The 10,533-nt window shown below is 40.0% G+C and overlaps 1 protein-coding gene across 2 annotated transcripts; it reads right to left on the bottom strand.

Annotated features, from left to right (window-relative positions):
- Positions 1 to 602: 602 nt before the first annotated feature.
- On the bottom strand, positions 603 to 8,786 carry LOC122076925 (serine/threonine-protein kinase ATG1a). Of its 2 annotated transcripts, XM_042642582.1 has the most exons (14): positions 8,585 to 8,786; positions 7,538 to 8,265; positions 7,290 to 7,407; positions 7,036 to 7,094; positions 6,781 to 6,845; positions 6,521 to 6,614; positions 6,357 to 6,437; positions 6,146 to 6,257; positions 5,845 to 5,899; positions 5,367 to 5,719; positions 4,920 to 5,284; positions 1,490 to 1,781; positions 1,288 to 1,358; positions 603 to 1,180 (listed from the first exon to the last, which is right to left on the bottom strand). In XM_042642582.1, exons 2-14 carry the CDS (start codon positions 7,781 to 7,783, stop codon positions 980 to 982), a joined length of 2,112 nt encoding a protein of 703 aa, XP_042498516.1. In that variant the 5' UTR covers positions 7,784 to 8,265; positions 8,585 to 8,786; the 3' UTR covers positions 603 to 979. The 2 variants fall into 2 exon arrangements, with proteins under 2 accessions (XP_042498516.1, XP_042498515.1); XM_042642581.1 differs by having other exon boundaries at positions 7,538 to 8,786.
- Positions 8,787 to 10,533: the final 1,747 nt, after the last annotated feature.

Here is a 10,533-nt window from a genome sequence, read left to right as displayed (position 1 = left end):
AGTCCAGCGCCACTGTTTGAGCCCAGTTTGCTAAAATCAGAACCATCAGTATTAAGATTCCACCAAACAAGAAAAGAAGGGGGGGGGGGGGGGAGGGGGTTGGGGAAGATGCCATTTTAGTCCATAGAGCACTAGGCAGAGGGATATTTGCAGTACGAGACTGTTCATGATATTTTAGAAGCCTAACGTAAAACCATCTAAAGAATTGATCAACAGGAATAGACGAGTTCTGAAAAGCAAAACCAGTAGGAACCTTCCACTTAAACCGCAACAAATAGCAAAATAATAAGGCGAGGCAGAGTGGTATAATCTTTCGAGTGAGCAAACAGCCAAACGACCTTTGATAAGTATGTGGAAGTTGAACTATTATTCGGCATTTGAAAGCATGAATGACAAATTTTGTTGAACCCTCTTGGCTGTCAAAAGAAGATAGTCTCACGGTTTCTGGTTCTTTCAATAAATGGACAAGCATGTTGTTTTTTTGGTAGATAGTATAAAAATGTCTCAAATGTGGAAGACCAATCAGCATCTGGGATTTTAATATTTAAAATGAAAGAGCATGAAAAATGAAAAAGAAATTAATTATACAGTAGAGAAGTAGGTAAAAGCAATAGGAATATAATTTCACTGTTAATATTATCAAGAGTTTGATTAAACTAAGAGGTGGCAAAAGCTGCTTTGACAGAAATGAGTTCTGATCAGACTCATTAGAATTCCAGATACGTTCTGTTCAGATTTACAAGTAAAGAATAGATTATATTATCTACAAGAGCTCATATACAATATTCAGTCATCAGGTCACTTTCGATCGTCAGTAATAAGCTAAAGTTTGGGCTTAATGCAAACTCACTTCAGTCTCCTATCTACATGAAGTTAGAATATCAAATATGCATGAGACCGTATTCCAGAGACGGCTTGTACTGGTTGACAGCAGTTCATGAAACTGAAATAGAAAAGAACCCCCAGGATATTTTTTGGGTCATTGCAGTGTTTGGGAGTTGGTCTGACGGGCTTGCAGGTTGAAAATGTATCTCCGTATTCGCTGCTTATCAACTGAAGTTAGTGAAAATGGTGGATTCAATGGCAGTCTCATCGCTTCCTCCACAATAAATGAAAGCAGGAGTGTTGCTTTCATGTACAAAACCACAGCACTGCTTCTGTCCCCCATAAGTTCATCAACCTGAACAAAAGGCACGCCCATTGAAGCAATTCCAAGATCAGGCATACAAATTCTTGTTCTTGGAGGGAGAGGAAGATAAAATTACTATCATAGAATGGTTCACTTACGGCACCCCTTTTTCCAGCAGCAAGAGCTGTTTGAAATATTATTTCCATGGCATCTGGCATCTTCACATCACCTGAAATAGATAATAAGTATGACATTTTCTGCACAAAGCAACCATGACACTTTGTGTGCAAACCCAATCTTGCCACGTAATGAACAAGTAAACAATCAGAATAGGTGAAAATGATCAACCAATAGACTCACCATCTATATCACGAAGTTGATTTGATAAATTATCTGCACGATCCAATGCAACAATGAACCCTCGCTCTGCCCACTCGGAAACAGCAGCAGGACTGCTGTAGTCAATGTTGTCATTGGAGAAGAGAGACTGGGAGGGAGTTGTATCATCTAGCATACATTTAGCTGAACTCCCAGGAGAGTCTCCCTCTGCAGTGGAGGCTACCCAATAGCCGCACAACCCAAGAGCTTCCCTCCACAGAGCTAAAGCTACCAGTTCAATAGCAAAAGATTCAAGAAGCATACCTGCATTAAGCTGCAAACAACCGTGCAATTAAAATTTCCATTGCTACGTCCACTTAATGATGGAAAATGCAAGATAGACTTTCCAAATTCTTCTTTTCTTTTGGGAGGTGCTTGGAGTGAAACAATTCCAATTAATATGAAAGACATCAGTCGAATGTGATATCTATGTGTTTTGCACAAGGTTTTAATACTCAGAATCCGGTAGCGGATCAGTCTCCGTTGATTCCACTTCAATCCCGGTTCAAATTGGTTCAGAATTGGCTGGAATCATCCTGGACTTGGCCAGACTCAGTCTGACTCAGTTGAAAGAATCGATATTAATCGGGATCAGGGTCGGTCAATTCCGAGTCAAATCGCCCAATTCCATGATTCCTTTCCAATTTTTAAAACTTTGGTTTGGCATAGATCAGACTAATAGAAAAAGCTTATATCAAAGGACAAAATAGATCAGATTCATAGAAAATGCTTATGGCAAAGGACACATAACATCAAACCCGTGGCCACACAGATTCAACAGAGACAAACTAAGTAAAATCAAGGTATTCTAAAGGTATGTTTCCTCTCATTTTCCAGATAATATTTATTCATTATTGTAAGGTCTCCACTTTCAATAGACCATACTCTTAACACCATACACATGGCATGGCCATAAAATTAAATTCATATCAGAAAAAATCTAAGGATGGACAAAATCACTCCATTATGACAGAAACTACCCCCAACCTTTTAAATTTTGACATTATTCTTTAGGGATTTCCCTATAGAATTTTTAGTATGTGCCATGGGAACATCAAATTCTTGTCACAACAACAACAACTCAACCTTATCCCAACTAAATGGGGTCGGCTAACATCAAATCCTTGTCACAGATGATAAAAATTCCCTCCCTTCATCAAGTCGAGTGGGGGAGACCCATATGCATTGAAGTCACCAGGAACACCAAGGGATCAAATTGCAACCATCCTATCTGTGAATGTGTTGGACCAAAACCCAGATTCAAAGTATTTGTTGCAGTCATCAGAAGGCTGCCAATCATCTGGACTCATCTGAGCTGGTTTTTTCAATGGTAGTGTCAATGGCAGAATCCTTGGTGTTCGGTTTCAGGTGCACCGATCTTTGTAGATTCATTAGATGAAGCATTCTTTCAATATGAATTAGGTATGGGCTTTATTTGAAAGAAACCGAAGAAGTAATGGCAGAGTAATCAAACCAACTCACTTTCCTCTGCATCTGCTCTATCTGTTTATTCCAGCAAAATTCTGGCAGCTTACTCTGAAAATGGATGATACAGAATTTTCGCACCAACACAAAGGCCAGGAGTAGAAGAAGAAATAGCAGGCTTCTGAAGTCAACTTGGCCTGTGGTTGCAGAGTTCCTTGATTTTCGTAACTGTGAACCCTCATGCCTGGTAACTCCAAGACTCTCCAGTTCAGTCTAATCGTGGGTACTATTTCTATATCTTATTATTACTCTGTTGTTCTAATCTGGTTGAAATAGATTCTAAAAGTTCTAGTCTTGTTTTGAGCTTTCCTCTGCATCTGCTCTATCTGTTTATTCCAGCAAAATTCTGGCAGCTTACTCTGAAAATGGATGATACAGAATTTTCACACCAACACAAAGGCCAGGAGTAGAAGAAGAAATAGCAGGCTTCTGAAGTCAACTTGGCCTGTGGTTGCAGAGTTCCTTGATTTTCGTAACTGTGAATCCTCATGCCTGGTAACTCCAAGACTCTCCAGTTCAGTCTAATCGTGGGTCCTATTTCTATATTTTATTATTACTCTGTTGTTCTAATCTGGCTGAAATAGAATCTAAAAGTTCTAGTCTTGTTTTGAGCCTATTTTTTGTCTGTTTTGCTAGAGTCTTAGTCAGATTAGGACTTCTAGCTATCATGGTTTGTTTTAATCTTTATTTTCTTGTCCTGTCCAGGAATGCCTCTAGCCTTTCCTAAATAGAGTCTAAAAAGGTCCAACAAGAAGTTATAATTAAGTGTAAAGGCACAACCCCATTCCCATCGATTTTTTAAGTAAAGAGAAGCTGCTGCTTTACTCGTCTGTGGAATTCAGGCTTAGGCATCTGTGGATTCAGGTGTGGTGCTCAGTATATTAAGAGTGGCATGGCTATGGATTCAGCAGCTGAATCAGGTGGATTCCAGGACAGGTTTTGGTGGATTCCAAACCTTCAGTTAGGGTGGATTCCTGAACTGGATCTTCAATTCTTTCTTCCATCTATTGATTATATTCTTCTTTCCAATATCATGTCAGGTTTTCTGAACTTCTCATACCTTGCAGCTTGTAGTTTTCTCATTCTCTTTGATTGTATTTTGCTTACAACAACAACAAACTCAACCTTAGATTCGTGTTTGCATGCTGATATAATATTCTAATAGATCTGTTTCTGCTTTGCTCAACTTCTGTTCACTATTATGACCCTAAAACTTGATCAATTTCAGAACTCCTACTTCAATTCTGCTTCTTCAAATTATGGTTTCCCTAAATCTGATTTTTTGTTTCTGATTTCTGGTTCAGATTAATGTGTAATCCTTGATATCAGTCAACCATTGATTTCTGAACTAGAACCTTAATCTCTAGCTTCGGTTCTTCTATTTTAGGTTTCAACTCAAGAATCCTATTTCCAGTAGGATTCCTCAATAACTTGGAATCTGATCGTCAGAATTCCTTAGATTTCTGCAGTCCTATTTACCCTTTCAAACTGAACACACAACCAGAATTACAGACCTGTATGAACTGTTTTTACTAAGCTTCTGAATGCAAATCTGGTTTTGTTCCTTACCAGCGGTTCTGGATTTTCTTGGGTTTTCTAAACATTAATCAGTTAGGTCACTAGAAATCCCATTATGGGAAAACAAGGAAGGGTGCAGATCTGCCAGATGAACAACTTCCAGACCATCATATAAACTTTAAACTCCTGGACTTCGACAATGGCATTGTGTTGCTGGCCCCAATTGTAACAGAACTGCAAACGGGAAACTCTGAGATGGAAAAGTGACACAGGTGATGAATGAATTATAGTTCTGGCACAATAATTTTTAAAAAATAAGGGAATTTTCATCTAAAGAAAGAAAGGGATGATGCATCCTCTTGGAGGGAAGATAAACATTCAAAACACAATTGAAGGAGCATGAGATTACCTTTCCTAGCGCTAATTCTGAAAGTTCACGAACATACTGATGTAATAGCTGTAGCCTAGTTGAAGGATGCAACTTAGATGATCCTTGGGCATCCCTTAATTCAGTTGATGCATTTGATCCTGCAAATGGAAGTGATGCATGGACCCCTTGACTTTCTGTGCACCCAGATGAACTGGTAGCCAACTTCCCAGTTTGCATTGCAACAGCAACATTCTTGGCAATCTTTTTTTTTGGCAAGCAAAATACTCTTGGAGCTGAATGATCTTGCAGAGATTCCTCAAGGGAAGAAGAAAGAGTCTCCATGGAAGCGAAATGAGCATTAACAAGCACATAATCTTTCTCAATAGTTTCCAGTGAGTCAGCAACTGGATGGATATGCCAAATGAGTCATTGTCTACAAAAGAAAGAGGATAACAACATGCAACTACCTAAACAACAAAACCTGACCCTTTGAGACACTTATGGCACAAAGCTGTTGGTCAAGACTTCCAGACTTCAAGCTGCACCAATCTGATGAATTTGAGCCATCAGCAACAAGACCGCAAATATCTTCTATACCACCAGATGATGGTGCTTTGCAACTGTTATCTTTTCTAGACAGCAGTTTCTTGCCCTCAACTAACCCAGATGAACAAGTTGACTTTGGATTTATGTTAGATGTATTCGGCAAATGTCCATAATGCAACTGAGACCTTGTATCATAGCCAAAGGGTACTCTGTCATCTGTAATGTACTCAGTTTTCCAAACCGGAGGCTTCATTTCTGGGAGTAGAGAGGAATGATCAACATTCATTGTCGGCCTACAGATTACAGCCGAAGAAGTTCATAGAAGTACACAATTTACAATACCCTAAATTACTTAATAGAGAGCATGCAAATGCAGTAGTAAATTTAAAGAGAAAAGATGGAATAGAACCATTAGCACCTTGTCATTGCCATAAACCTGTGATTGAAGAACTCCTCAAATGTTAGACGTTCAACTGCAAAACACATTTAAGGGTCAGTGAGCTTGAAGCAATGCATTCCAAAATTTCATATCACATTCAGTAAAAGAAATTCTCCGGACGAATAGAATCCTTTATCTTTTAGGAGATTCCTATAACATATTTTCCTGTGGAAAAAAATAGGTCCTAAAAGAAATAGTTTGTGAAGGATAATTGGGTATCAGAACCAGTTGACAGTGGAAAGGAAAACCAAAGACATAACAGACACAATAATTGATTCACCTGGGTTTTGGCGTAAAAGGCTTTTACAGAGGTCTACACAATCAGGATGTACTTCTACTAAAGCTCCATGTGGAAACCGCAGCTCATTAGATGTCAAAATATTCTGGAAAAGCTGTGGATAATAGTGGAACAGAATAAGTGCAACATTAGCACCTAAATTTAGGGATCTTTCAAAATTGTAACTGTCAACACGTCCATGTTTAATAAGAACCTGGAACTGATTATTGCCATCAAACGGTGGTTTCCCAGTCACCAGCTGGAACAGAATTGCTCCAACACTCCATAAGTCAGCCTGCAAGAAACAATTGATAGAACTGAAAGATATAACTATTCCAGACTGCTACAAGTGCTGAAAACTAAGACATGTTTTATCACCTTCGCATCATACTTTTGATTCTGAATGATCTCAGGAGCCATATATAATGGTGAACCACATAATGTGTCCGCCAACCCTTGAGGGGTTAAGTACCTATGAATAAATATGAAACACAGATGTGCACAAATGAAAAGAAACCCACTCAACCAGTGTAAATACATGAACAATAATGAAGCTGGTTTAGAAAAATAATTCTGTATGCAAGAGTTGTTGAGAAAGGTTGATATCAGAAATGGGATATTTATATGATGGATCTTACCTAGCAAACCCAAAATCTCCTATCTTTAAAACTGGAGTTGCCTCATTGGTTGACAAAAGAAGGTTCTGCAAATGTTAACAATTTCAAACGAAGTGTTTAATGTATCTTCACAAATTGTAATGGTGTGCTACTAACTCTATCTTAAGCACTCCTAGTTTAAAAAAACTGTGTTTCCTTTCCTCTCATAAGCCTCACAAGAAGATAGCCAACAAATACAAAATCAACCCACAAATATAAGGCTGTGAAGAACCATACCTGTGGTTTCAAATCTCTATGTATGAGATTGTTTTCTCGAAGCACTTTCAATCCAGAAGCTGAACAATATAATCAAAACAAAAGAATTCCTCAGCTCTTCTGAAGATGCATAATGGAAAGAAGGCCCCAAGGGTGGGGGTGATGGGGAGCTAAAAATTGAACGGGCATAAATTATATGAGATACCCAAATGCGTAAAGCGAGAAAGTACTGGTATAAGAAACTCTATCGACAGCGTTGGTGAGGTTTACCATACCCAACTGCCTCATAAAATGCCTGGCCAGGGCTTCCGAAACTTTTCCGTGACGATGAATGTAAGCAGCTAGATCACCACCACCACAGTACTCCAGAACAAGATAAATTTTGTCTGCAGCCTGAGGATCAAACGACTTATCCAATCACTGGCATGCGAAATACAGAGGAGTGCACACAAGTAGCAACATATAAACAGAGCGTAAACCAAGTCAAACGAAAAAGAAGGGAGCGACCCAGAGTCCCACACACCTCGATGACTTCAAGAAGACAAATAATGTTGGGGTGCCTGATGTTGCTGAGAATGGAAACCTCCTTGAGCAGATTATCGTTCACCTTATGAGTGAGGTGCTTTTTGTTGATCTCCTTCACCGCAACTTCCAAACCCAGGTGCCGATGTCTGGAGCGCCATACGACGGCGAATGAACCCGAGCCAATTTTGGGGCCGAGGATATAATTGCCGATCACACGGCACCGGTCAACCTCTCCTAGATCCATAACATATCCAATTTTTTGGATAAACCGAAAGTAAAGTAGGTGTTATCGTTGAGAAGAAGAGAATTTATTGCTGGTCTGCTAAGTTCATCAGCTGTTCAACGTCGCCCAATTCTGTCACAAGTGGGGTTCTTGTTCTTTTGGCTGTTTCTTCACCTCCATCTTCTTCTTCTTCTTCTTCTCATAGGGCATAGCTAGCATATGCCGAGGCTTAACATTACCCATGAGTGAATGATGCTGTGTGGAGCCTAAGCTTGCTTGCTTGGTTTCTTCCTACAGTATTAATTGGAATTAAGACTAGTGGAGGACTGGTGGTGGAGTGATGGTGGGCTCCAACCGTTCTACTTTAAGTATCGTTTAATCCTCTGATAAGTGGAAAGAAACTCTCGAATATCGAGTGCTTTTCAATGAACTCTCTCTTGCGTAGTTGCGCGGGGGGAAACGACGCCGTTAGACTCTCAGCAGTCAGCACCAGGCACAGTAATCTAATAATAATTACAACTTACAAATATCAAGCAAAGCATGCGATTTTCTCGTCTTTAATAATTATATTCATCATCTATGGGTTGGGACTTGGGGTGTGTGAACTGTGAACTGTGAACTGTGAACTGGGGAGAGAATCTATTCTAATCTAAACAAAAAAAAAATTTGGGGAGAGAATCTATTCTAATAATCTAAACAAAAAATCTGAGAAACGGTTGGGAGATTTTGAGAGCTTTCATTTCATTTTCCATCGTTAGGACTTTCCAAAAACACCAAGATGGAGATCTTGAGACTTTTTTTTTCTGAAAACTGGAAACCTACCTTTCGTTGTTATTGGTGGATGGAATCAAAATTGAGGAGGAGAGAGAGAGAGGAAGACGAAGACGACGACGAGGAGGAGGAGGAGGAGGAGGGAGAGGAGACGATGTTAACGGTCAATCCCTTCCCCACCAAACAGTCAGAAGCTATGACCCTAGTTCAGTTCGGGGTTCCCCCTGCACAAAAGATCTTTTCCCAGTTATCTCAAGTAGTGGGATTTGTTCCCAGTTACCTCAAGTAGTGGGATTTGTTCCGCCTTTTGGTTTTGACGTGTAAACACGGCTGGTTACTCTTCCTTGCGTAACAAGTATGAGCGGAATTCTTCTTCAGTGAGGTCTAAAAATGATATAATACGGTAAATGGGCCAAAGGGCAAAGGGAAAAGGCCAAACGCCGATACCGATTCGGGTCGGCCTGGATCGGACAGGAATGTCCTTAGCTTTACTTTTAAATCATGTTTTTACCATTTTATTCTTTGTTCGTATCGAACCATCGATATGGTATCAGCTAAGATTTGGGATCAATAAGTTGGATACCACATCATAGGCAAAAATGAGGAAAAATTACAAGATTACTCAAAATTAGGTTTTCATTTACAAAATTACCCACTTGAAGTTTGTGATAACTAAATTGCCCAACTCAAATTTGGGTATTACAAAAATACCCAAAATAGTGTCTCTTCCTCTCTCGTTTACTGTTTTGACATATGTACCCCTGGTTTTCATCTACCTCTGCTTCTATTATCACCATGTCCACCCTGCAAAGGCACTGGTGCCACTACCACCATTGCTGATACAACCATGTTGTTACTACCACTGCCACTATTATCATCACCACCACCAGCCTTCCCCACCCCACACCATCCTGCCCCTGTTACGCTCCCATCCTTCCAACTCTACCTCTGCTCATAGCCGCCCCTCTCCTACCTATCCCACTAAATTACATACATAGATGTCTCGTTTGAGCTCCTCCTGCAAATGACTTTTCCTATGAAGCAAAGCGATTTCGAAGATCCTTGAGCTTGGGTACTACAGAAGCAACATTTTGGTGAAAACTTTGTTCCAGGAGATTGACATGAGTGGGAAAGGAAAAGAAAAGGGCCAAATAAGTGAACTTGTGGTCAGCGATATCGACCAAAGCTTGGAAGCTCTTGGCGACCTTCCCCATCTTACAATCATGCCCCTGTAACTCTGCCGTTGATTATTTTAATAGATTTTGTATGTCAAAAATCCAATTCCATGTTAATCTTGTTTAGAAATTAGTCAAGTACTACTGTGGGTTCAAAGTTGATAGAGGAACGTGAAAAAAAAAATCAAGGGAGAGAATGGAAACCTGTTTTTCTAATTCAACCCAAAGAGAGGGAGAGATAGTGGAACCCTGATTTTCTAGTTCAACCCAGAGAGAGAGAGAGAGAGAGAGAGAGAATTTTCTGATAAAAAAATAGAGAAATTAACAAGGGAGCAGAGCCCCTGTTTTCCCAACTGAAACAAAATAGGCTACATCTCTTGTTTTCAGAGAGATAAGTGAGTGTTTTTCCATCTCAAACCGGAATTCCTCTTCTGATTGCTTCTCGGGTTGCTTGGACCTAGTTTGTGCAGTCAATAGAGAGGTCATCTCCTCCATCATGGAATGAAAAACCTTGATAGATAATGATGATATCTCAAAACGTTTCAAAGCTTTTGGGATCGCGTGCGTCAATAGAGTATATAGGTGATTACTCTCCTAGCATAACGAGGTTGCACCTTTTATTCTTCACAATCTCTGTGCTATTTGATTGCTAAAATTCTTGCCACAGCTGGGGGAAGAGGATGCCGTTACAGGCATAGATGTCATGGTTCACGATGTACCAATGGGCGGCACACTTGGAGGTTGCATAGCGGAGATAGCAGGAGTGGAAGGGTGAGGACTCGGACTTGGGTGCACCGTCGGCGCCGGCTTGGTAGTAGCCAATGA

This window comes from Macadamia integrifolia, chromosome 4, assembly GCF_013358625.1.
Source record: "Macadamia integrifolia cultivar HAES 741 chromosome 4, SCU_Mint_v3, whole genome shotgun sequence".
In the NCBI taxonomy this organism is placed as follows: domain Eukaryota; kingdom Viridiplantae; phylum Streptophyta; class Magnoliopsida; order Proteales; family Proteaceae; genus Macadamia; species Macadamia integrifolia.
The sequence above is the reverse complement of the archived record's forward strand: the minus strand, read 5'-3'. Positions and strand labels throughout refer to the sequence as shown.